This window comes from Lynx rufus, unplaced genomic scaffold (assembly GCF_022079265.1).
Source record: "Lynx rufus isolate CCGP_SWC_20201006 ecotype Redwood Valley unplaced genomic scaffold, mLynRuf1.p SCAF_24, whole genome shotgun sequence".
In the NCBI taxonomy this organism is placed as follows: domain Eukaryota; kingdom Metazoa; phylum Chordata; class Mammalia; order Carnivora; family Felidae; genus Lynx; species Lynx rufus.
Window position 1 is genome coordinate 10,504,199 of NW_025814839.1, and position 27,725 is coordinate 10,531,923.

General features: G+C 44.3%; 1 protein-coding gene across 1 annotated transcript; it reads left to right on the forward strand.

Moving 5' to 3' along the window:
• Window positions 1–27,415, forward strand: TMEM233 (transmembrane protein 233). The gene is made up of 2 exons (XM_047088156.1): window positions 1–189; window positions 27,275–27,415. The coding sequence occupies exons 1-2, from the start codon at window positions 1–3 to the stop codon at window positions 27,413–27,415; spliced, it is 330 nt and encodes a 109-aa protein (XP_046944112.1).
• The last annotated feature ends 310 nt before the right edge of the window (window positions 27,416–27,725 follow it).

Genomic DNA, 27,725 nt, shown 5'->3' on the forward strand with positions numbered 1-27,725 from the left:
ATGTCTCAGTACAACGACCCCAGCGCGGACTTCAAGAGGGCTTTGGACAGCAGTCCCGAGGCCAACACCGAGGATGACAAGACCGAGGAGGACTTGCCCAGGCCCAAGAACTACCTGTGGCTCGCCATCGTCTCGTGTTTTTGCCCCGCGTACCCCATCAACATCGTGGCTTTCGTCTTCTCCATCATGGTGAGTGAGTTAGGACCTGGAGCAATCAGGGAGGGGAGACCTGGGCAGCGTTGCGCCAGTACTGGGGACCCAGCGCGCTCTCCACCGCTCCCTTAGGCACTGCCCGGCGCACCCGGGGTTTTCCGTCCTCTGCGCCCCCTCCTTTTTCTCAGGCTCTCAGAACTCCGCCACCAACCACTAGCGCCTCCTCTGCGCTCCCTGGGGCGCTCAGAGCCCTGACCCAGCCTCTCCCAGGCCGGCTCTCCACGTCCTTCCAGCGCCCATGGTGGGTGCACTCTTTCCAACACGGGGAGTTCTTCCGTGGACTCTGCGGCTTCTTTCCCTGTCTCCTCTGACATCTCTGGGCACGGTGCGGCTCTTCTCAACCTGCTTTTCTGGAACCTCCAAGTGCGCCACCCGTGCGGGCAACAGGACGCCCCACTCTCTGAGCGCGCCGGTTCTACGGCCGGCTCCGTGCCGCGCCCGGGGCTCCCCCTCTCCAGCGCGTGGCACTCTTTTAGCACACAGTCTTTCTGGGGATCCCCAAGCGATTTCCGACGCCCTCTCCTTGAGCCTGGTCCCGTGCTTTCTTAGGCACCCCTCTCCAGGCAACGGTTCCTTCTCGCTTCTTCCTACGCCAGCTCCCTCTCCTTGGCACTCTCCGCCACCACCCACTACCCACCATCCCGGCCCCCTCTCTCCAGCGGCCTGCACTCTCTCCAGGCCTTTCTTGAGCGCCCCCTCCGACATGCGCCCTCGCCTCTCTTTTACTCTTTCTGCGGCGCGCCTACCCTATCTCCGCCTCTCTTGGCGTCCCCCAACGGCTCCCTGGCACCCCTCCATCGCTCTGTCCCGGGGCGCTCCCGGGAATGCACTGGGGTACTCCTCGCGCCCTGTGCGCGCCCGCCTCCCGAACCGCGCGCCTCTGTTGCCCAGACGCTGCTGGTGTTCCAGTCTGCCCTCCCAGAGCTGGGCTCCGCGGCCCCCTCCAGCCCCGGTGGGAACTCCCGGGAGAAACCCACCAGGAGGGCGGAGAGCGTCCTCGAGGCCCTCCCCGCCTTATTGACTGGAGCAGCTGGCCCGGGGGTGGCGGCGGGGTGAGGTTCCGATCGGCACTGTCCCGGGACAACCCTTGCTGCGAGCTCCCTCTCCCGCGGGTCCACCTCGCCTGCAGCTGGGCGACCCAACTCCGCAGCCACAGACCGAGAGTGGGATTCAGCTCAGGAGGATTGAGCTGAAGATCCGCCCCGTCCCCCACGCAAGTCCGCCCGCACTCGCTTGGTGGGCACACACAAAGATTTCATCTGCACGCTCAGCCTGCTCTGTCCCAAACCCCGTTTGTCCGCTGTCTGCACCAGCATGCAAGCGGGCCGCCGCTGAAACTCCGACTGCCTGGTTTCAAACACGAGTTCCGACCACAGACTAAGCTGTACGATCTCCGGAAATCGCTGCACCTCTCTTACCTTCCGCCTCTTTTTGTCTGTCAGATGGGAATAATCATAGCCATAATTTCTTGACGTTGCCGTATTAATGAGATGATTATAAAACGCGTGGAACAAGTGTCCAGCATGACGTTAATACTAGATCTTTACTCAGATGTCAGTGTTGAAAATCAAAATCCCACAAGCTCTACTCCCCTTTCCCTGCTGTTTTCTGCCCAAAGCACTTCTCTTCCATCTGATACCTCGTTTTACTTATTACTGTGCTTACTGTTTGTGTCCCTTCCTTAGAGTATAAGCCCTATGAGGGTAGGGGTATTTGCCAGTGTTGTTCGCTGCTGTATCTTCAGCACCTAGAAGAGAATCTGGCAGGTGATGGATGCTCCATAAATACATGAAATGAATGCATGTGTAAGGGAATGAATGAATGGTGTTAATGGATCATGATGTCTGCTCAACTCCTGCTGCCTTTTTCCCCACTGGAGCCAGGAAAACCGTGGTATCAGGTTCCTTAGAACCAGCCAGCCAGTTTCCTCCCTTCCTTCCTCACCAGAGAGATATCCGGTCTTGGGTTTTCTGCAGCGAACTGGGGAGGATGCTGCAGCCAAATTCCCCAAGCAGCAGCAGACACTCTGGCTGGAATCGGTGCCCACACTCTATCCTGATTTATTAATGAATCAGCAGACAGTTCACCCCTTTCCCAGTGCCAATTATAAAACTGCCTGCAAAGGCTTTTTCCTTCATTGATCGGATATGAGCTAACACTCCAGCTGGTAGTGACAGGTTGGATACTAATGATGCCACTTGGTGTGTCCTGGGGATAAGATTGGTACATGCTTTGAATGGAAACCTCTTTTTTGACCCCCTCCTCCCCATTCTCTCTCTCAAGACTTTTCCAGTAGTTTTATAGCAAGACACCACTCCAATGCCAGAAACCAGACACTGGAGTTGGGAATGTTGACCATGGGCAAGTTTCATACCTTCTCAAAGCCTTGGTTTCTTCATCTAGAAAATGGGAATTTGAGGGGCACTTGGATGGGTCAGTCGGTGAAGCATCTGACTTCCACTCAGGTCATGATCTCACGGTTTGTGAGTTGGAGCCCTGCATCAGGCTCTGTGCTGACAGCTCAGAGCCTGGGGCCTGCTTCGGATTCCATATCTCCTTCTCTCTGCCCCTCTCCTACTTGCACTCTGTGTGTGTGTATGTCTCTCTCTCAAGAATAAACATTTAAAACAATTTATAAAAAAAAAAAAAGAAAGAAAATGGAAATTTGAAAAGCGTTTTAACTAGAGCAAAAGCGTTATAAGGATGGAACAAGATAAAGCATGCCGAGCTCCCAGCATTGTGCTAGGTACATGCAATAATTTTCAGACAGATGGATAGATCTGGAGCCTGGAAACAACATATGTCACATACGAAGCCAAACAGAACATCAAATAAATGAAACCCAAATTCTAAAAAAGAGCTTCCCACACCCTCCCCATCGCACTCCCTCTGAGGTGCTTTCCCATTGAAACCATGTGGATCTGGGCTCGACACATTTCATGATAAAGACTCCAAAGTCCAAAGAATAAAGAGGAAGAGGAAAGGTGTGCAGGAAGGAGGTGGCTGACCCACTTGGCCAGCTGTGTGTTTCCCTAGGGTGTCTTGTGGGCTTCCATCTGGCTATTTCCAAGTCTGACTTATCCATAATTTGTGGTAAAGTCAGGCACACCGCTGCTGGGAGTGATGCCATTCCCCATGGAGGCACTCAAAAACTGTGGTGTCGCAGTGATGTGGGGGCACTACCAGCATTTGTTGGAAAGAGCTAAGAATAGTCGCATCCTGCAATGCTGGAGTCTGTCACCCAATGAAGAACTGACCTACCCCAAATATCAACAACACCCCAATCAAGAAACACGGTAAAGATAATACAAAGTCACATGAACGTGAATGTATGAAAAATATTGATAAGGCTGAAAATAACTAGTTCCCAGAACTGTAGGAAGAACGGGCAAATCTCGAAACAATCGAGATTCTTTATTAAACCAAGCCTGAGAAGCCTTCTATAAATTACCCAGTTGGAGATGTTGAGGGATAATAAAACTACTTTGAAAAATATACATTTGGAAGAACATTCTTCAAGCTGTGTGTGGGCATCTGTGATCTTTCCACCACCCCCATGTGGAGGTAGGGAAGTCCTGGGAGTTGTGAGGCAGTCAGTGCCCTACAGGTGAGAATTGGTACAACATGGCTTGTTGTATCCAAACTTTGATGAGCCAAGCATTGCCAGGGGCAGAGACATAGACATCTTTGCTTCTGCCTGCATTGAAAGTGCACTTAACCTGTACTCAATTTCAGGGACAGATGTCTCAAGAACTTCTCCCCGGCCTGAGCCACTTCTAGCCCAAATTGCACATTCGTAGGAATTTGAAAATGGCACCCCTTCTGCATACAGATGGAGCCCTGCATCAGGCCATATGGCTTGGAAAACGGAGCTTCAGGCTGGCTTTCAAGCCTCATTCCCCACGCTCCCATCCATCCCTGGGTATCTTTGTTTATTCCATCCAAGAGGAACTCCATAACTTCCATACGGCTTCTGACTCTGGAGAAAGAATGTCTGTCTGTGCAACAAATATTTCTTGAGCATCTATTATATGCCATGCTCGATTCCAGATGTCGATATACTCCTTTACCTCTGTCAAGCAGTAAATAAGATCAGCAAGATTTCTGTGCTCTTAGATGTAGAAGAAAGGTTCCAGGCAAATTGCAGGAGTGTTGGCAATTTCAGGTTGAGTTCACCATCTGTTGTTTGTATGGCTGGAAATTGCTACCTGGCTCAAGAGACTGGAGTTGAATCCATGCTGAGCCTCCATACTTGATGAGTGCGTGATACAGTCATTTGCACAGCTGAACCAATCTGGTCACTCTTAAGAGTGAATATGGGGGCGCCTGGGTGGCGCAGTCGGTTAAGCGTCCGACTTCAGCCAGGTCACGATCTCGCGGGACGGGAGTTCGAGCCCCGCATCGGGCTCTGGGCTGATGGCTCGGAGCCTGGAGCCTGTTTCCGATTCTGTGTCTCCCTCTCTCTCTGCCCCTCCCCCGTTCATGCTCTGTCTCTCTCTGTCCCAAAAATAAATAAACGATGAAAAAAAAAATCTTGTAAGAGTGAATATGAAACAGCCAATGACATTTGACTGGGTGATGTATAAGCCTTCTTTCAACAGAACTTCTCCCTCACACTTAGAGAACTTGTCTAGATACCAACCACTGAGGTTCAAATCCTTTTCTGCCATTTGCTACTTTTGTGATCTCATGCCACCGACTCAGTCCTTCTGAGGCTTGGTTTTCCAACCCTGGAAAATGGCCATTGTGATAGTACTTATCCAAGTACTGCTGTGAAGACTGGATGATGAAAGTTAAATGTTTTCATCCCAATGCCTAGGACACAGCTAGCATTCAATAAGTATCGATGATGATGATGATGATGATGATGACAACGACGACAATGGAGATGACGGTGTGTTAGGGATACAGCCATTGCCTTTTCAGTGGCAGTTTTTCTCTTTTTATTGAGACTAGAAAATTCAGTAAGAACAAAAGCAATGACAAGAAAATATGTCACTGGAATAAATAACTGTTGCAGCCTAAAAGTAAATATTAATGCTAAACTGGAATGCATACGAATAAACAAGGAAGACTTTTGGTTAAGCACGGAATATTAAACATGCTTGCTCTCCTCCACTCCCTTCCAAAACCACTTAAAATGAAAGTAAGTGAATTTAAAAGGGCACAAACACCCAAGGACAAATTAGGAGAACAGGCGAAGAAATGAAAGAGGTGACAAAATCTTGGAACATGGAAAATGGCTAGCTGAACACTGACTGCCTTTACAGAGTAGATAACACTGAAATCTGAATCCTGCAGAAGAAGAAGCCAACAAGAATAAAGTCAGTGTACCCTAAAAAAACTCTAGAAAGACTCAGAAATTGGAGGCACCCATTGAAGATATCACTTCTGAAGGTAGGAATTAAAAGTAGGGCCAAAGAGAGGAGGAATCTTTGCAAGTCTGTTTAAGAAGTCATTATTACCAGAGGTCATCTATCAGCCCATGCAGTAGGCACCTACTTCCTCAACAACCCTGACAAAAGATGGGAGATTTGCTCTCTGGTGAGATTAAACACAATGGCTCTAGACACCTGAGGTTACAGTTAAGACACCACGGAACAAGGAAGGCTCTAGCCCCTGTCCCCACTTAGTACCCCTACCCTGGCATCCAGGTAGGAGACTGGAGAACTTCTCTTCAAGAATGTGGCCATACCAAAAGAAAACAAACCTGCAGACACAAACATTTAGAAGTTCTCCAGAGAAATCATGGAACTGTCACCCAGTCATGCCAGGCCACCCACCCGTCGACAAGCCCCATCCTCACACACAAAACTTCCAAGAAGTTTTTCAGTGTCTCACTTTCAAATATGAACAGGCAGTCACAGATTATTGGACATGGGAGCAATTCTTCTGAGTTAAGAGACCTGTGGTTTACAGAAGAAATGAAGTGCAAGGAAATAAATAATGCCAAGAAGCGCAAGAAAACTTCAAGGACAGATGATGAACATCCTCAGAGAAATAAGAAACTGGGTGGTAACCACAAAACAAGAATAGGTTGGGAAAAAAATAAATCAGAGAAGCAAAACAGAGAGCTTGGGACTTAAAAATATGAGGGTAGATTAAAAAAAAAAAAACCAGAAGGATTAGAAGTCAAAGTTGAGATAAACTCAAGGAAGTAATACAAAAATCAAAAAGATGGAAAAATGTGGCAGCAACTTAAATGTCCATCAACAGATGAATGGATAAATAAAAGGTGGTATACACATACAATGGAATATTTATTCAGCCTTTCAAGGAAAGGAAATTCTGATGCATGCTACAATATACCCCCTTGAAGACGCTATGCTGAGTGAAATAAGCCAGCCACAAAAGGACAAATATTCCATGATCTCACTTACATGAGGTACATAGAGTAGTCACATTCATTGAGACAGAAAGGAGATGGTGGTTGTCAGTGGCTGCAGGCTAAGGGGAATGTGGAGTTCTTGTTTCATGGATACAAAGTCTCAGTTTGGGAAGACAGGGAAAGTTCTGGGGAAGGGTGGTGGCCACGGCTGCCTAACAATGTGTATGTACTGAATGTCACCGAAATGTACACTTAGAAATAGTTAAGAGAGTAAATGTTACGTATATTTTGTCACAATAAAAAAAAATTAGGAAGGATATTTTCTCCCCCAAAGATGAAAATACTCAAGAAAATATAAGAAAATTTGAGAATCATTCCCAGAAATCCAACATCTAATCGGAAAGTTCCAAAAGCAGACAAAGAAAATTGAAGAGAGGAAATTATTAAATAAATGATTACAGGAAAAATGTTCAGAACTGAATGCATGAGTTTCCAGATTGAAAGAGTCCCCTGATACCCAATAAAATGTGTACCAAAGCACATTAGGGTGAAATTTCAGATATTTAAGGGTAAAATTTCTTCCCAATCCTACAAACTTAGAAGAAGAAAAAGCATGCCATGTTTTCAGCAATGTTGAAAGATAAACAGTGAAACAATGACTTCCAAATCCCGAAGGAAAATTGTTTCCAACCTCAATTTAGACCCATCCAAACAACTGGTCAAGGGAGAGGATAAAAATATTTCCAGACATTCAAGATCCCCCCCTCAAAAACCCAAACAACAATAACAACAACAACAAAAACTATCTCCCATATACCATTTCTCAGAAAGCTATGGAAGGATGTGCTCCCCCAGCACAAAGCAGTAAATCAAGAAAGAGAAAGACACAGGATCCAGCAAAAAAAGATCTAACACAGAAAAGAGGCAAAGAGAAATCCTCCTCATAACAAGGCAATGGGTCTCATACACCCGCAGAAGATTCAGTGGATAATGGATGGGTGGTCTGAAAGCCATTGTCAAAATCCATTATCTGGTCGTGGGCTGGCAGAGTAAGCTATAGCCCTGCCCCACGCCTGACCACATCTGCTCTAGAAGACAAGGTTTGTGGTCAAAGAGAAAGTAAATACCCGCAGGATGAAAGGCAAACCAAACTGACTGTTCTTTCCATCTGACCCAGGCTCCACCAGGGGCTGCTCATCCATCAAAGCTATGTTTCAAGCGGACTTCAATTAAATTTAGAGAGGAGATTGTGTGTGTGTGCGTGTGTGTGTGTGTGTGTGTGTGTGTGTGTGTGTGTGTATGGGACCAAGGCAGAACTTGGAAATAACAGATCTCTCAGTCCAGGCAGCTGACCCAGGAGATTTAACACTGTTCACAAGTTGGAGCTCTAAATACTGTAGCCAATAAGCTACAATAGACCCAATACTGGGTCTACTGCTACTGTAAGCTACTGTAGACCCAATAAGGCCTCTCAGTTTGAGTTCTCCCAACCCTCTCTAGCTCTTCCCACACGACTGTCAGCTGAGAAACGGGGTATTAATATTAAGAGACCCTTGTGATTTATTTCTTATGAATTCTGGCACATGAAGCTCTGAAGGGTAAAAAAAACGGTTCCAGATGGTAAGAATCTTACCTCAAGTGTGGCATTGTTAGAAATTTCTGTTATAGATGCCTGCAGATTTTAGAGATATGCATGTCAGCCAAGCAGCCCCTGCTTTGTTTGTTACTATGTGGCAGAGGGTGGCCACTGACATTTGTTACTTGGGAATCTAGACGTTAAACTGCTGAGTCCTTTCAGTCCTAGGCTATTGGAGGTACAGACTACATCTATTTCAAGATGTTAATCTGTGTGCTCCTATAAAAGAAAACATTTTTTTTTTGCCTCTCTAAAAGAAAATACATTTTAAATACTATTTTAATTTACTGATAAAATGATATGACGATTGCATCATAACATAATATGGGAAATACAGATAAAACAAGATTGACCACTAATGGATGGCTCGTGAAGCTGGGTCATGGGAACATGATTTTTTTCATGTTTAAGAAAATTCTGTAAGAGCTGTTTTTTCTTCTTAAACGTTTATTCGTTTTTGAGAGACAGACAGAGACAGAGCATGAGCAGGGGAGGGGCACACAGAGAGAGGGAGACACAGAACCTGAAGCAGGCTCCAAGCTGTCAGCACAGAGCCTGACGCGGGGCTCGAACTCACAAACTGGGAGATCATGACCTGAGCCAAAGTCAGATGCTTAACTGACTGAGCTACCCAGGCGCCCCCATAACACCTTTTTTTTTTTTTAAAGGAAAAAGGAAAAAAAAAAAAAGTAGTCCAACCAGAGCCTATTTCCCAAAGTCATCAAACACTGCCCAGATAACAATAGCAGCTATTAAATGAGTCAGCAAAACAGGCCATGGTTGAGGGGCAGTTTGTCACTAATTAATAAGCAAATTATTTCTGACTTATAACGTATGAATTTTAATGATGACTTCGGAGAAAACTTGTGAAGAATCATCAAGGGGAGACCAAGCAGGAGGACTCACCTCCCACGCGAGTGCTTCCCAAATTTCAAGCACTTGAGGATCTTGTTAAAATGCAGATTTTACTCCTCTTTCAAAACTCAGCTGGAAAATCACCTCTTCCATGAGGGCCTTTTTGATTGCCCTTCTCCCTCACCCTAGGTTGTGCCCACTATACTTGGAATAGATTTCTCTCAGTGCACCTTTATTTCTTCACACCAATTTGTGCACGTGTGCCCCTTGAGCTCACCTAGCACAATGCAGAGCACATCGTCAATAAGTAACATTTATGTGATAAATGAATGAATGAACTGGATGAATGAATGGCTACAGAGGCCTAAGTTTGTTCCTACCTTTATCTCTAAGGATGCTCCTTGCTTCTGAGCTATGTTCTGCATTTCTGCCACAACTTTTTTGAAAAATATCCAGGAGATCTACTAGGCTAATGCCATGATTCAACGAGAGGCTGGCCAAGGCTTGGTTCCCAACGATAACTTTCCTGGCTGGTCTGGAGCTCACCAGCATCCTCACACTGCAGACCAGTGGGTCCATGCTTAGAAACTGGTCTCTACCCTCAACTTGCTAGTCCATGGGATGACTCTCTTCAGTTCAGAGCCACTCATCCAGAAATGCGATGCCTTCAACGCATGAGCCTGAACATATCTGAAAACCTCCAGTTATGCTGGCATTAGGTTCGTATCTCAAAACTCCAAGGTCAAGAATTAAGCCAGACTTCCCAGAACCATGCTTCTTGGACAACTGGTTCTGCCCAATGTTAACAAGTTTTACCAAAAAAGGGGCGGGGAGGGGATTATGAAATTGGGAGGTCAAATGCTAAGTTTAGCAAAAGTAAACTGTTTCCTTTTCTTCAGGGTTTCTCAGAACGTGTGGTCAACACTGTGCCTTGTGGCTCTTCAGTGGCAGAGTTAACAGAGGGCATAATTTGCTTAACATGTAGCCCAGGACCCTTTGATCCTAAGGCTAGTACGCCACAAAGCACACTTTGGGAAATACTGTTCTTAATGATACAGGTTCTCACTCTTAACGGACTGAGCCATTGTTGATACAGAAGTGCTCCATCCCTAACATTCTTGTCTTGTAGGCCCACCTCTCCCCACTTTCTTCCAACAGAGGTGTTTTTAGTGGGTTTCCCTCCCCAAACTTCTGCTGATGTTCTTTCTCCCTCATTCTCTCTTCTCCCGTAGGTGAAATTCAGAAATTCGTCTTTCTGTTTCCTTTACTCTTTATGTGTCCTATTCTCCCAAACTGAAGGAGGCCTTCTATATTTAACTCCCTCTTCTGATAATTTCACTTGTTCTTTGTTCTGGACAATTTTGGTAGTGTGGTATCTCGCCATTATCATCATCATCATCACCATCATCTTATTTGTCCATATGTCTTTACTTCTCAAAGCATTTTCATATGGACACCACTTCACTTTTTCCTCACAAAATCCCAGCAAGGATATGCAAGAAAGCCGTTTGCCCCATTTATCCACGAGGAAGCAAGGCTCAGAAAGGTAACACTAAGTAACATATGGAATTGATGAATCCCTACATTGTACACCTGAAACTAATATAACACTGTATACTAATTACACTGGAATTTTTTTTAAAGAGGAAAGAAAGATGACACTAGTGGGCAAAATCAAACATGATGGTCCTTGCCCCATGGAGTTTATAATCTAGCCTCTTGAAGGGTTATAATCAGGTGGCTATGCCTCGCTCTTTGATAGGAATACAGCTTTGATGTTCTGAAAGCTTTCCCTTTTAATAGACTTGCCCCATCAATAAAAGAAGCATCATATAATACTCTCAATCAAGCCTGGCAGAATTCCTCTCTAGCTTTTTGGTTTTATGATAGACGGGCAAAAGGACAATTCTCACTTGTCCTTGAAGATATTTATGGAGAGAAACAGCCCAGAAGCACGAGAAGGAGACAGACAAGCATGAATGAATGAAGGGTGATGGCAAGGAAATGTGCCTTGTGATCTACAAGCCCCATCTCTAAATTTCCAGCACTACCTCTAGGCACAGAAACTTAGGAGCAAGCAAAATCTAAATGAGAAATCTGAAAGTCATCTGAAAACTCACATTATTACTAAAGGAACCACACCCATCAAGCTATTTTGATGGAGCCTGCTACTGAGGAGTTGGGGATCTAAGACAATGCTGATCTATATAAAGAGTTCTTACGCCCGAACAAAAGTATCTGAGGCTATGTTCAGGCATTGATGTAAGTCTATACAGGTATGTGAGTCTGTGTGTGTGTGTAAGAGAGAGACAGAGAGACAGAGACAGAGAGATAGAGAGAGATACATACACAAAGAGAGACAGAGAAAGGGAGGTAACTTCACTTCCCACTGGCCAAATATGTACTAGAGATACAGGGATGGTGAAGATGAGGATGGGCTTGTAAGAGAGAAGACGTGTCTCGAAGGAAAGGGAACACGTTCCAAAACTGGGATTTCAGTACTGGCAACCCGACACATCAAACAATAACAAAAATTTCAAATGCCGTACTGTTTTCCATAGCGAAACCCACTTTTTTGTTCTGTCTCTCAACGGCACAGAGGTCACCTGATGCTCCTGAGGTACGTTCTTCATGCTTTTGAAGAACACGTGGCTCATAATGCCTTCCCTTGAGCCACACTATCTCCTAGGTATCTACCAACGAAAGTAAATGGACACTGGCCAGAACACCTCCAATACTTCAACATCCCATGAGCCCCAAAAAAGTCCCTTCCATATTTGTGCTTGATTGTGACGAAGTCCAAAGCCCATTTTCAATGAGAAGGAAAACAGAAGAGGCAGGGGTATTGCAAATAGACATCTGTACGACCAAAGACAGAGAGAGCCTGGGTCATTAGCCTTCTCCTCCAGTTATGGTGTCTCTGACCCCTGACACTATGGTAGGAAGCTGGCTGGGTGGCACTTAGCCCTGAGCTTCAAAGGGAAAAGCTGGAAAAAGGAATTCAGTTGAGGGAAGAGAGCTTTAAGCCAACACAAAGAAACATCACTTGAGTATGCCTGGTCCCCTCAGAGAAGACACCACAGCACTTAGGAACCCTCTGGCCACTTTTTCAAGGGTAGAAAGCAAGGAGCAGGCGTTCTCCCACGTTCATTCACTCATTCAACAATTCGTGGACACTTACTATGTGCCAGACATTATGGTGACCCTGTACATAAACGTCAGCTTTACACAGCTAACCTTTTGGGCATCTGTGAGCTAACTGGTTCTCAGTGACTAGAAGCAGCCCACATGTTGGGTCAGTGAATTAGCCTCTCTTCTTCCCCCAAGAGTTCTGAACTTGTTAAGAAATAAGATACAGGAAACAAATAGATGATCTGTTTGTTCATTCCAAAGTGATCTACTCTGCCCCAAATTGAGCCAACCTACACCTACCCTATACTCTATGGGCAGCACAGAACAACCACAGCCTTCCCCTGCTTGTTGAATGAGACAGTCAAGGTCTTGGCTCTCTGAGAACTTGTCTTAGTGGGGGAAGACAGACTATACACAAGTTAGCACATAAACAAGATCATTTCAGAGAGTGGTAAATGCTGTAAAGAGAATATACAAGAAGTATGAGAGAGAAGGACCAATGGGAGCAGGTGGTGGAGAAGAGATTCTACTTTAGAAAGTGTGGTTGGCAAAGGCTGAAGGATGAAAATAAGCCAGTCATGGCAAGATCTGAGCAGAACCAGGAAGTGCAAAGGCCCAGGGGTAGAAAAAGCATGGTGTGTTCCAGGGACATATGCTATGATATCTATGTCATCCACTGAAAATGGACCTAACTCCCCCAGGAAGGAATCCCAGAATCGGTCACCAAATAGAAAGCTAGGGCTTCTGTTATCTGATGAGGTGTCACACAAGAGCTCTTCACAGATCATTACTTTGCCCAGGCCTCGAGCCAACCTGCTCCCACATTTAGGACCAATTTTCAGTTTACTTTTACTTCAATTCATTCTAAACTAGAACAATCACTCAGAATTAATCTGGTCACTGAAGAAGTAAGATCTATTTCTGTCTGGGTCTCAGTTTCCCTAGGCATTAATGGCCTGTGAGTGTGAATACAGCAGACATTAATAAACAATAGCCCAGGGGCGCCTGGGTAGCTCAGTCGGTTAGGCAACTGACTTCGGCTCCGGTCATGACTTCGTCTTGGGTCATGATATTGCAGTTTGTGAGTTCAAGCCCCACACCGGGCTCTGTGCTGACAGCTCGGAGCCTGGAGCCTGCTTCGGATTCTGTGTCTCCCCTTCTCTCTGCCCCTCCCCTGCTCATGCTCTGTCTCTGTCTCTCAATAATAAATAAACGTTAAAAAAAAATAAAAAACAAACAAACAATAGCCCAGGCTTCATTGGTTCTTGGCCCTCCCTGCTGAGGCAACTCCCACAAAATTCCTTTCTGTATTTCTGAGAGGTGCTTCTCACATTCTCACACAAAACTGCAATGTGGTAACGGTTAACTCGTGCTGTTTCCAGCAGACATTGGGGTAACAGTCATATACCCTCAAGCTGCTTCTCAGCCCTGACATCATCTCTTGCCTGACACTACCAATTCTCTGGCCTCCACCATTTGGTCCACTGGAGCCCTCAAGATACAAAAGCTCTGTCACCAGGCCTTGCTTCTTAAAAAAAAAAAAAAATATATATATATATATATATATATATATATATATACAACTCAAGTGATTTTTATTCTACTCACAAGGTTGTGCAATCATTACCACTATTTATTTTTTTATTTTTTTTTTTAATTTTTTTTTTCAACGTTTTAATTTATTTTTGGGACAGAGAGAGACAGAGCATGAACGGGGGAGGGGCAGAGAGAGAGGGAGACACAGAATCGGAAACAGGCTCCAGGCTCCGAGCCATCAGCCCAGAGCCTGACGCGGGGCTCGAACTCACGGACCGCGAGATCGTGACCTGGCTGAAGTCGGACGCTTAACCGACTGCGCCACCCAGGCGCCCCAATCATTACCACTATTTAAATCCAATAAATTTTCATCACCCTCAAAGAAATCCCATAATCATTAGAAATCACTTGTCACACCTCTTTCCCCGAACCCCTAATCTACTTTCCGTATCCATGGATTTACCTATTCTAGACATTTCGTATAAATGGAATCATACGGGGGCGCCTGGGTGGTTCAGTCGGTTAATCATCCAACTCGATTTTGGCTCCGTTCGAGCCCACGTCAGGCTCTGGGCTGACAACGTGGAGCCTGCTGGGGATTCTCTCAGCCCTCCTCTTTGCCCCCTCCCCCGCCCCTCCCCTGCACATGCACCTGTGCATTCTCTCTCTCTTTCAAAATAAATGAATACCTCTTTAAAAATAATAAAGATAAATGGAATCATGCATTATATGATCTTTTACGACTGTCTTCTTTCACTTAGCCTAACGTTTTCAAGGTTCATCCATGTTTTAGCACGTCAGTCCTTCTTTTTAAAGATAAGTAATATTTCATTGTATGATAAGACCATATTTTGTTTTTCCATTCAGTTGTTGATAGACTTTTGAGTTGACTCCATTTTTTGGCTATCCTAAATAACATTCCATGAACGTGCATGGACAAGTTTTTGTGTATGCCTGTTTTCACTTCTCTCGGGTGAGAAGTATATACTTGGGAGTGTAAGTGTGGAGTCATACAGTAACTCTATGGCGACTCTGAGAAACTGTCAGACTGTTTCCAAAGCAGCTATGCCATTTTACATTTTCACGCAGGAGGGTTCCAGTGTCTCCACATCCTCAGTAAAACTTGTCATTGTTTGTCTTTTTATTCCAGTCACCCTCCTGGGTATCTTGTGGTTTAGATTTGCAGCTCCCTAATGACTAACGATAGTGAGCATCTTCCCATGTGCTTATTGGCCATCTGTATATCTTGTTTGGAGAAATGTCTATTCAGATCCTTTGCCCAGGTCCTTTGTCCAATTTTAATTGTTTGTTTGAATTGTTGTTTGTTTACTATTGTTGAGTCGTAAGAGTTCTTTATATATTCTGGATGCAAGTCCCTTATCCCATATGTGATCTGCAATACTGTCTCCTCTGTAGTGGGTTGTCTGGTCCTTGTTTCTTTCACTTGCCTTGTGACCATTGGGGGGCTCTATGTGTTGCAAAGTTTTCAATGAAACAACTTTTTTTTTTTTTTTTTTTTTGCTCGGAGCCTCTCTCTCTCTCTCTCTCTCTCTCTCTCTCTCTCTCTCTCTCTCGTTTACTCCCCAACAAGAACTGGCAACAGATTCAAAGGCAGACACTTGTGGTTCAGGCTCTACAGTCAACTCCTAGGTTCGAATACCAGCCCCACCCCTTCATCTAACTTCTTGGAGCCTCGGTTTTCCCACCTATTCAACGGGAATGTTAATGCAGATCTCTCCGCATTGTTTTCAAGATTAAATGAGGTAACACCAGGCCCTTCATGCTCATTATTTCAATTGAGCCTCACAACCAGCCTGTGCTGTAGACATTATCACCCCCATTTTACAAGTGAGGAAAACAGACTCAGAGCCATCCACACAAGGCCTTATTTTCCTTTGATTTCAGCTACTACCCTATTAAAGATCCAAACATCTATTGTAAATATTGTCTGTAATAAAATGAAGCCTAGCACAATTCACATACACATATACAAGGACTGGGGTGGTGGGGTCCATTTAAGTGAAAAACTGTCAGTGACTCTGGCTTCTGAAGTGAAAGCAGCTGAAATCCCTTCATAAGCATTTGACCTCAAGCCAAAAATTCCTCATTCTGGTCATTCAGACAGCAAACCCATGTCTGCTATCCTAAGGCAGAAGCCCACGCTTCAGGACTCTGACACAGAAGTTAGATGACTCAGTTTACCCTCTGTTCTGCCAGTATCAAAATGACTGGTTACCTTGGTCAGAAAGTTAAGTTAACCAACTGCTTCATTACAGTGTTTGGTTGCATTGTTTGTGTTATTTGTTTGCTTTTCTGTCAACCTGACCTCGTCGAAGAGAGTTAAGGAAATATTGTGTCCGGTCCTCCATCAGACACTGGAAAAGAATAATGAGTAAAAAGAGACATGGCGCCCATCCTCATGGAGCTCACAGTCAGATGGTGGAGTCAAACGCTCAATGAGTCAATAAGCAACAGAGTAAAATAACTGAGTCACTTAGATGCCATGAAGGAAAGAGACGAGGGCTGACTCAGCGTGTAGGTCAGGGGACCTAGTGAAGACGGAGTGACCTGACCTGAGAAGGCCGCCCTGAGGAAGCAGACATGAAAGCCGAGACGGGAAGAATGAGCAGGCACTGGCCACATGAGACATCAAGGGAAGAGGGCTCCCAGCAGAAGAAATGACCAGGACAAAGACCAGGGGGCCGGAAAAAGGAAGGTGGGGAGCAAGGAGGAAGGTTCCAAGTGGGGCTGGAGAGGCAGGCGGATGTCAGACCCTGCAGGGCTCGGAAGACCATGATTAAGAATGTGCATCTGTTCCAGGGCCATGGGGAGCCAAGGATGTGTTTCCAGCCAAGGCCACTCGGCACTCCCATCCCATCCCCCCATACAAGTGACTTACGCTCTCGCTCTCTTCTCTTATGCATTATCAGACATCAAGAGCCTTCCAAAAAAGCTGCTTCCCACTGTGGTGTCACTGGCTGCTGGGGCTTCTCTGCTTACCTGTCCCAGGTAACAGAAATGTGCCTTCTATGCCCTACCAAGGGGGAAGACACCTCTTGGTTTTTATGAGGTCTTTTTTTCTTAACAGTAGGCATAATCCTAAGAGGCCGCAATTGGGCAAGGGGAATATAAAGCATACTAAATAAAAGTAGAGCATATTAAATAAAATATATTTAATAGCTCATTTGTTTTCATCTTTGTCAATCGGCATACGGCAAAATAATAATAACATCAATGTAATAGCTAATACTTACCGACTGACACGCTATTTCTCAAGCGCTGCTCGAAGCACTGCACGTGTATTAACTCATTTAATCCATAAGGACCAGGAAACCAAAATATAAACAAACAACTGACAATGTCGTCCATGGCTATTATTTTGTGTTTGGGGGCTAATTCTGTTTGAGGGTGAATGTAGAATTTCTGAGCACATTTGGTGGTAGACAAGAACAAAGAAAGTGAAAATTTTTTCAAAATCTTTGACAGGGAGATCCGTAGCACAGATTGGAGATATACTTGCCCTGTTTTTTTTTTTTTTACATCAGTGGCCAAGTTTTTATTAAATTAGAATCAAGTCAGCTACCTGAAGCTGGGTTATCAACAGTGTATTGAATCAAGCTCATAGGTTTTTGTGGACATAATGGCATAGTTATTGTAAGAGCTTTGTCAGTTAACTTATGGTCATTTGCTTAAGTCTGTAGCCCCCTTATAAAGTTGTCTTTGAATGTGGAAACATTATTTGCTTCCTTGTCTCTGAGTCTCAGTTTTCTCACCTGTAAAATGGGACATGAAATTTTTCACCCCCCTGAGGGTCATTGTGAAGATTCAATTATGTGATGGCATAAATGGTCAGTCCAGGGTCTGGCATAAAATAGATACCTCGTGAATATTAACTATTATTTTACCATAATTCGTTATTATTATAACTAACCTGGCCTCTGGTTTACCTCCAGCCTCTTATTTCTCTCCTTCCCCCTCCTTCCTTCACACTTACATTTCAGTCACACTGGGTTTTCTTGAGTACCTTCAACAAGAAAACTATTTCCTACCCCTGGACCTTTGCATGTGCTGTTTCCCCTTCCAGGCTTCTTCTTCCCCCACCCTCTTTTTGTAGGCCTGGCCCCTTCTCAAATCTTCACATGTCAGCCTACTGCCCCACCTCAGCAAAAGCTCCCTCCCTATACCCCATTCTTCTTGCCTCAGTAAGATTCTGTAATCATCATATTAGCCTGTTTACTTATTTTCAGTCTCCACCAGAATGTGAGCTCCATGTGGGTGGGGAGCACTGTCTGGCATATAGCTGGTGCTCAACAAATAGCTTTTGAATGGATGGATGGATGTCCATCTACAACAGTGGTTCTCAACTCTTCCTAGAATAACCTGGGAAGCTTACAAAAAAGTAAGCTGGAGTCCCAGCGCCAGAGACCTTGATTCAATTGCTCTGGGAGGGGGCTTGGGCAGAGGAATCTGTGAAGTCCCTTCAGGTAATTCTAAGGTCAGCTGGGGGCTGGGAACCACCAACATAGGAGAATTTAAAAAGCATGACTTTGGGGCGCCTGGGTGGCGCAGTCGGTTGAGCGTCCGACTTCAGCCAGGTCACGATCTCGCGGTCCGGGAGTTCGAGCCCCGCGTCAGGCTCTGGGCTGATGGCTCAGAGCCTGGAGCCTGTTTCCGATTCTGTGTCTCCCTCTCTCTCTGCCCCTCCCCCGTTCATGCTCTGTCTCTCTCTGTCCCCCAAAAAATAAATAAACGTTGAAAAAAAAAATTAAAAAAAAAAATAAATAAAAAAAATAAAAAGCATGACTTTGAAGAGTTGCATCTCAGGCCTGCACAGCAGTTACCCCATAGGTGACACCATCTCATCTGGGATCATGCAGAATGTGTCAAGAGCTCTGCTCTAAGACCAGAGAGAAAGGACAAAGTGCTTTCCATATGTGTCTGGCTCAGGACAGTCGATCAGTTTTACCATTTGATGTAAGGTGTCACAAATGTCTAGAACGTTGGCTCCCCTGGCGTTCAACTCCAGTTAGCAAAATTTACGGAGTTATACTGAGTCTCTCCTTCTTGCAAATGTGGACGCCAGGAGTCGTCTGAACCTTCTGACAGGCAGCCAGGAGTCCTGGCTGTGCAGCCTCACGACACAGTCTTGCTGGTCCCTGCTACGGTTTTTTTGAAGTTGGGCCTAGAAACAGTCACCCTCAATTCTGGTTCCTGACCAACTTTCCTTCCGTGGGTATTTGAGGATCAGGTGTCCATCCAGGGAAGGGATGTATAAATAAGCCTGAAATAACTTGATGCAGTGACTGTGACATCATTAGTATTTACTACAGGAGAAAGGAACTTGCCCACGTTTCTATCAAAGTGTGACCTTTGCCGGCCCGAGGCAGCTGACCAAGACCCAGATGCTGTCCTTAGGTTTTATAATAACTATTCCGTTCTCCCAGCATAAGCCCAAGCTTGGACAACAGAGCAAATGCCCTGCTGGGGACTCTCAAGAGCCTTATAAAATGTGCGGTGAGGCCTTCTTTGCTCTACGTCCTGAGAAAGTTTCATTTGCCTCACAGAGGAAAATAAAAACTGGAAGGAAACTAAAAGTCCTTCTTTTCAACATAATTTTCATGGTGAACAGAGATGACACCTTACCACCCAGCACCTGAAAATAAGGGTGGTTGGTATAGGGAATCATGAGGTCTACAGCTCAGAAAGGAACCCCGGGCAACATCCCAGCACCACATACACAAGTTAGAAGACAACAGACACAGACACAGGGGAAGGATGTAATATGAGAGAATTTCTTTGAGTGTGGACACTCCAATCTACGTGAGACAAAACTTCACAGAACTACACATAGAGCAAAACAACAAAAACAACAAAACAACGAACCAAAACAAACAAAAACATCTCAGTTAATAGTATCATGCCAATGTCAGTTTCCTGGTTTTAACAAAGTGCTATGGTTACGTAAGATATCATCATTAGGAGAAGCTTGGTGAAGCATTTTGAGAACTCTTGGTACTATCTATAGTTCGCAACTTCTTATGAGCTTCAATCTATATCAAAATAGAAGTTATAATTTGGGGAAAAATGGACTGGAAGAAACTGGGGGAAAATTTTGCAATATATGTAACAGGTTAAGGTATATCATCTGCTGTGCTATTCAGTACAGTTGCCATTAGCCACATGTGACTATAGAGTATTTGAAATATGGGGCACCAAAGCTTTTAATGATATTATTTTGGATGTGTTGGGTTAAATCAAATATATATTATTTATTTTTTTATTTTTTTTTTATTTAAAAATTTTTTTTTTCAACGTTTATTTATTTTTGGGACAGAGAGAGACAGAGCATGAACGGGGGAGGGGCAGAGAGAGAGGGAGACACAGAATCGGAAACAGGCTCCAGGCTCCGAGCCATCAGCCCAGAGCCTGACGCGGGGCTCGAACTCACGGACCACGAGATCGTGACCTGGCTGAAGTCGGACGCTTAACCGACTGCGCCACCCAGGCGCCCCTCAAATATATATTATTAACTTCACCTATTTATTTTTAATTTTTTAATGTGGCTACTAGAAAATTCTAAGTTACATATATGGCTCCCATTATATTGCTATTGCACAGTGGTGATCTGTAATATATAAAAAGTTCTCACAAATCAATAAGCAAAAGACAAACCAATAGAAAACTGGATAAAGGATATAAGTACAAAATTCATCAAGAATAAATACAGGTGACCAATAAATATTTATTCATATAACAAGTATTTATTGATCTCCTATGCTTCAGGCACTGTATTGGTCACCAGAGAGAGGTTCTTTTTTTAAAGTTTATTTATTTTGAGAGAGAAAAAGAGAGGCAGAGAGAGAATCCAAGCAGGCTCTGCACCATCAGCGCACAGCGTGATGCAGGGCTCAAACTCACAAACCATGAGATCACAACCTGAGCCAAAGTCAAGAGTTGGGCACTTAATCGGCTGAGCCACCCAGGTGCCCCACCAGAGAGGGTTTTAATACACTGTTCTTAGAAAGTTTCTCTAAGAAGGTGACATTTGAGCAGAGGTCTGAAGGACATAAAGATAGCTCTACCTCACCATTAAACCAAAGAAATGTTATTTTGAGATTCTTTTTCACCTATCAGAGTGGCAAAAAAAAAAAAAAAAGATAAACAATGTTGGCAAGGATGTGAGGAACAGTGCACTTAAATACTGTTAGTGGTGGTGTAAATTTGTCTAGCCTTTTTTTTGCAAGGCAATTTGACTGTCTCTCCAAATGTAACCACAGCTACCTTTTGATTCAGCAGTTCCATTCCTAGGAATCCATCCTAACTAAGGAGAGGCTCAAACGCGCACAAAACTCTACGAATAAGGATGTCTACTGAAGCATATTAAGTAATTGCAACAACCTCTAACTGAAATGTCTATGGGTGAGGTGCAACCATGTAAGTGACAAAGTCACTAAAAAGAATGAGACAACTACGCTGACAATTTTTCTGTAAGTTTGAAGCTATTTGAAAACAAAAAGTTACCTAAAAACAGCAACAAAAAGTGCCGTGACAAATTAAGATATTCCCCCCCAAGGAAGTAAGGATAATGCAACATTAGGAAATCCATCAATATAACTCACTATTTTTAAATCATGCCTGGAGAAAGAAAACAAGAATGAGACAGACCCAGAAGCACTAGCTTGGAAAGGTGCACACCCTATATTAGTGGGAAAATGCAAGTTGCAGAACAGGATAGTATAATATTATTCATATTTTTGGAATAAAGAGAAAACAAACAGACAAACTCTAAGAGTGTGTGTGTGTGTGTGTGTGTGTGTGTACACACAGACTTTTATGTACATTATTAAAGTTAATTTCACCAATTTATTCTTATTTTTTCAATGTGGCAACTAGAAAATTTAAAATTACATATGAGGCTCCCATTATATTCCTATTGCACAATGTGGATCTACAATATGTAAAAAGTTCCCACAAATCAATAAGAAAAAGACAAACTAATAGAAAACTGGACTAATGATAGAAGCATAAAATTCATCAAGAAGAACTACATTTGACCAACAAACATTCACATACACACATCCACACTTTACCAAACTAACTGTGTGACTCTGGGCAAATCACTTTAACTTCTCTGCGCCTCAACTTTCCCATTAGTAATATGGAAACAATAAAGCATCTACCTCACAGGCCTGTTATGAGGACAAATGAGATAATCCTAGAAAAATACTTAACACAGTGCCTAGCACATATAAATGCTCAATCAGTGTTACCTGTTATCATTATTATTTTGTCAAAGAAAGACTCAGAGGCCAAAACATTTAGAAGAGAAAAAAATTCACTTGGAAAGAAATGCAAGGGAGTCCACCTTCAAAAGGACCAGCTAGCCCAATAAAAAGCACAACACAAGTATTTAAAGAAAACAACTGTGAAACTGCCAAGGTAACCAAGTTTTACAATAATCTGTTCACGATTTAAAAATAAATAAACAAAGCAAAATAGTATCTTTCTCAAGAGATTACAATATCCACAAAAGTGTGACCTCCATTTGGGCACCAACATCGCAAAAGACGGAGATGAAGTTGTCTTTGCCAAGATTTATGGGAAATACTCAAGGTTTCAATATTGGAGGGATGTAGGCTCAACAGACTGACCCTGTATTCTTGGTTTATCTCAGGGTACCAATTGCTATTTCTTTATCTTGACTGATAGACACGAAGTACTTAGTCATAATGGAAGCAAGAGAAAGTGTTAGCTTTCCTTTCATATTATTCGTGGGCAGGGGGTGGGAGGTGGGCTGAGCGAGGGGTGGGGGGGGGGGGGAGGGAAGGCGGTGGATCTAGAAGTAAATGCACCAGACTGCAAACAATGGTTATCCCTGGGAAACAGGATGAGGAAAAGAACTTACTATTTACTGGCTGTTTCTGTAGCATTTGAATGCTTTACGTGTTCACAAATTACATTTGTAATCTGTAAAGGAACTAATAAGATCATATAAATGTTAAGTATCTAAGTCATCCCCTGTTTCTTTCTAGTTCTTCCACAGCAGATGGGATAGTTTGCTTTCTAAGCTTTTCAGAAAAAGATTTATAAACCATGCATTTTCTCTACAACCCATCTCCACCTCTTCAGTCCATAGCATCTGCCAGGAGACCCTTAGTATGCAATTCCAAATTGGGAGACACAAAGAATGACAGCCAATGAATGGGGGAGGGAGGAACTAATTCCTTCTTGCTTCATTATTAGATCTCCACCTTGAACCCCAAGATTCCCAACCAGTGAGGTCCTTCAGAGTGAAGTCTGGGAGTTCTAAAGCTGCCACGCTCATCTCTCCATATCCTAACATTTACCCAGCAGATATGCCATAGACAGCCCCTTCCTCAAGGACCAGAGGAGGAAACAGATTCATAAGAGAACTCATGGCGGGGGTGGGGACGGGGGGGCAGTGGAAGGAGAATCCATAGCTAATACTGAGAGAGGCTTTCATCTGTCTTTCAAGCCAACCAAGGCCTCAATTCTAGACGACTCAGCACCTCCCTTAGGACCCCCGGCAACATGGTGGTTTGCAGAGAGGAGGGTCACATACAAGATGCCAGAGTGGCAGCAGGTGATGAAGGTTGAACAAGACTCACTCATGGCTTGCACCCAAATCTCCCTCGGCCAGGTCACCAGCCTGGCTCTGCTGACCTGTAGCAAACAACTCACGTGGCTCGGGAAGCTTCCATTGCTCAGGGGCAATGCACAGATATAGATGTACCCCTCAGTATGGCACAGGCTTACTGTTCTTCCCACTTGAGAACATGGAACTGGTGTTTTCATCCAAACAGCCAGGAGTTGACAATATTCGGGGAGGGAGGAGTCTCCCTATATTTTCCCTCTGATTACATCAACACCAGTGTGTTGCCCTAACTAAGTGCATCTCAGAACTCGGTTTTCCAAAGCAACACAACAGGATAATGATCAATTTAAGAGCATTTTGAATGTGCGTAATTTTACACTGGATTGCAAAAAAACATAATTTTAAAAAAATGAACTGGATTGTGGGGTCTAACATTCTACACATTGACTTTGATCTGAAGACTATAAAACAAAGTTCCTGGGATGCCTGGGTGGCTCAGTCGGTTAAGCATCCAACTCTTGATTTCGGCTCAGGCCATGATCTCATGGTTTGTGACTTTGAGCCCCACATCAGGCTCTGCACAGATGGTGCACAGCCTCCTTGGGATTCTTGCTTTCTTCTCTATCTGCCCCTCTTCTGCTCTCTCTCTCTCAAAAAATAAATAAACAACAACAACAAAAAAAACCCCAAAGTTCCTCAAACCTAGGTCCTCAGAGATTCTGCTCCAGCAAGAGGCAGACCCTGATCATCTATAATTCTGATAAGTACCCCAGATGATTCTACTGTACCCCAAAGATCTTAGTGTTGGAGGAAGAACAAGATAGACAGTGGCAATTCACAGTAAAAGCTAACATTTATTGAGTATATACTATGTGCTGGGGCAATGCTAACTACTACTATTAAGTCGTTGGCTCCTCTACTGTGAAGGAGATGCTATTACCATTGCCCCCAATTTACAGATGAGAACCATACAGATGTATCAACCTTAGAAAGGTTGATAACTTCCTCTAAGTCTCACAGCGACTAACACATGGAATTTGAACTCAGCTCTCTCTGGATTTAGAGCCCATGCTCTATTACATGCTTCCTTGGGATAAATCTTTTTTTTTTTTTATGTTTATTTTTGAGAGAGAGAGTGTGAGCAGGGGAGGACAGAGAGAGAATGGGAGAGAGGCTCTGAAGCAGGCTCTGCACTGATAACAGACAGCACAATGCAGGTCTAGAACTCATGAACTGTGAGACCATGACCTGAGCCAAAGCTGGACGCTCAACCAACTGAGCCACCCAGGTGCCCCTGGGATAAATCGTAAGGTAGTGGGCACCTTGACCTTGTAGGGCATTAAGGACAGCTGCCTAGACCAAAGGTTTTCAATTCTAAGAATCTTAAAAAAAAATTCTGCAGCAACAGCCCAAGTTGCTGTCCACTGACACATGAATAAATGAACAAGATGTGATATTATACAGACAGTGGAATGTTATTCAGCCTTAAAAAGGAAGGGGATTCTAGCCCATGCTACAACAGGGCTGAACCTTGAGGACACTGCTTAATGAAATAAGCCAGGCACAGAAGGACAAATATTGTATGATTCCACTTATGTGAGGTACCTAGAGTGGTCCAATCCATAAAGACAGCGAGCAGAATGGCAGTTGCCAGGGGAGGGGCTGGGGGTGGAAGAACGGAGGGTTTAATGGGTACAGAATTTCAGTTTGGGATGATGGATGGTGGTGATGGTCACAAAACCACTTCAGTGACTGCCACTTAATGCAACTGAACCCACACTTAAAAATAGTTAAAATGGTAAATTTTATGTTATATGTATTTTACCAATTTTTTTTTTTTTTTTTTTTTTTTTTTTTTTTTTTTTTTTTTAGAAAACTGGTATTTGGTCCCCATACCAATTAAATCTGAATCTTTTCAGGACATCTATCTGTTTTTAAAACAAAGAGGGGCACCTGGACGGCTCAGTTGGTTAAGCATCCGACTTCAGCTCAGGTCACGATCTCATGGCTCACGGGTTTGAGTCCCGTGTCGGGCTCTGTGCTGGCAGCTCAGAGCCCGGAGCCTGCTTCGGATTCTGTGTCTCCCTCTCTCTCTGCCCTTCCCCTCCTCACACTCTGTCTGTCTGTCTCTCTCTCTCTCAAAAATATATAAATATTAAAACTAATAATAAAACAAACAAAAATTACTAGCCACATGTTCGTAGTAAATACTCAGGGTTGAGCACTCCAGAATTCCGGTGCTCATGCTGTTGGAAGTTCTGGATATCATTGCAGGTTCCTGCCTTCCCCTTCACACCAGTCTTTTGAGCAAGCCCCATCACTGCCGAGGCCCCTTTCACTGCTGAGGCCCCCAACTTGTTGCTAAGGTGGCCAGAATCCAAGAATTAATGCAAGGTTCTGGAAGTGGAAAGCTCGGTGTTCTACTGGGTGTTTCCCTGGCTTGTAATTGTCTACATGTGCTTCATCCCCCTTAAAAGTCCAAGAAGAGGAACAATCTATCACTGAAGTGCGGTGATTTTGGGATGAAGAACAGAGGTTTCTACTGAAATCTGCAATTCACCACACTGATCAACCTCCGTCTGTAACTCATGAATACTTATTTCCAGACTTCTTTGAGCTGCAGCAGAACTTTTGAGGGGATTGTCAGCAGTAGGAGTTATGATAAGGAGGGTTTATTAGAGGACTGTTCAGCTGCCCTGGCCATCAGCCCAGCAGCAAATATTCTCTGAGCACCTCCACTTTGCCCTCCAACGAACTCATATTCTGCAGGGAAATGGATATACATCTCTCACCCACTAGCCAATACCTATTTCTTGAACTCCTACCATGTACCAGACACTGCTCAAAGTACTAGCAACTAAGGTGATATTTAAAATATTCAGCAAGTATTAAATACGCAACTAAATATTCAATCAGGATGGGGCCAACTGGTAACCCTGAAGTTGCTGGATCATGGGGAAGTCTGTGGGGAGTCAAAGGTGTGAGGGCCACGCACGATGGCTGGGGGGCCAGGAGGGGAGGGGTAACTGCTATTTACCAGCCAACCAGAAGTAGTTCAGTATTTTACCAGCTGGGAAAGCCATATGAGTAGGTACCAGTTGAATGACAGCTTGGCTTGGGGATAGAGGTGAACAGTTCAGCCAAGATCCCTGACCTCATGGATTGAACTTCTAGTGCAGGAGAGGTGAACTTTTTCTGTAATGGACCAAACAGTAAGTATCGTCTCTGATCCACTACCCAACTCTGTCGTAGCATAAAAGCAGCCACAGATAAACAAATGAGTGTATAGTAAAACAAATGAGTGTAGTAAACAAATGAGTGTGGCCGTGTGCCCAACAAACTTAATTTATAAAAAATCAGCAGACTGGGGGCATATGGGTGGCTCAGTCGGTTAAGTGTCTGACTTCGGCTCAGGTCATGATCTCAAAGTTCATGAGTTTGAGCCCTGTGTCAGGCTCTGTGCAAACAGCTCAGAGTCTGGAGCCTGCTTCAGATTCTGGGTCTTCCTCTCTCTCTGCCCCTCCTCTGCTCATGCTCTGTCTCTCTCTGTCTCTCTCTCTTAAAAATAAGCATTAAAAAAGCAACAGTAGGCTGGACTTGGCCCATGGGCCAGAGTTTGCAAACCCCATTCTGTTGGACGAGACATGCATACCTGTACATTAGACAAATATTTATCAAGAATGTTCTACAGGACAAATATGGCACCAGGCACTGGTACACTGTGCTGAACACCAGATAGTGGTCCCTGCCCACATAGCACTTCTACTCTAACAGGAGAGGCCCAATCAATCATTTTAATGTGCTATGGTAAATGCTAAGATGAAAATAATCAGCAAGGGGAAGTCAGTCAGCCCAGGGAAGGCTTCCTGGAGGAGGTGATGATCAGATCAGCCTGAGAAACACAGGTCTTTCCTTGTGGGTTGTCTGTCATCACCAGCTCTTCCCTTGTGTCCCCCAGTCTCTGAACAGCTACAACGATGGAGACATCGAAGGATCCAAGCGGCTTGGGAGGAATGCCAAGTGGGTGGCCATCGCCTCCATCATTATTGGCCTTCTGATCATCGGTATTTCTTGTGCAGTTCACTTCACAAGGAAGTAAGTAGGCTCTCTGAATCTGTCCCAGTGTAAAATGCCTTCTCCCGAACGCCCGTTGGAATCTGTTAGGACAGGTTAGGTTATGTTCTGGTAGCAAACGATGCCAAAGAAAAAGAGTTTTCGTTTTCATTTCACTGGTGGTATACACACCATGTCGTTTTGTGGACAGTCTCTCCTCTGCTCAGTCACTCAGTGTCCAGGCTATCCAAAACTCCACCATCTTCTAGCGGCTCTGTGTAGAACAGGGGTCAACAAAACTTTTCCATAAAGGGCCAGAGGGTAGATATTGTAGGCCTCTGTCACCATCTCAGTCG

Coding starts and splice junctions, on each gene's coding strand:
- TMEM233 (XM_047088156.1), top strand. CDS start 1: ATGTCTCAGTACAACGACCCCAGCGCGGACTTCAAGAGGGCTTTGGAC. Junction 190..27,274: donor CTTTCGTCTTCTCCATCATG/GTGAGTGAGTTA, acceptor TGTGTCCCCCAG/TCTCTGAACAGCTACAACGA.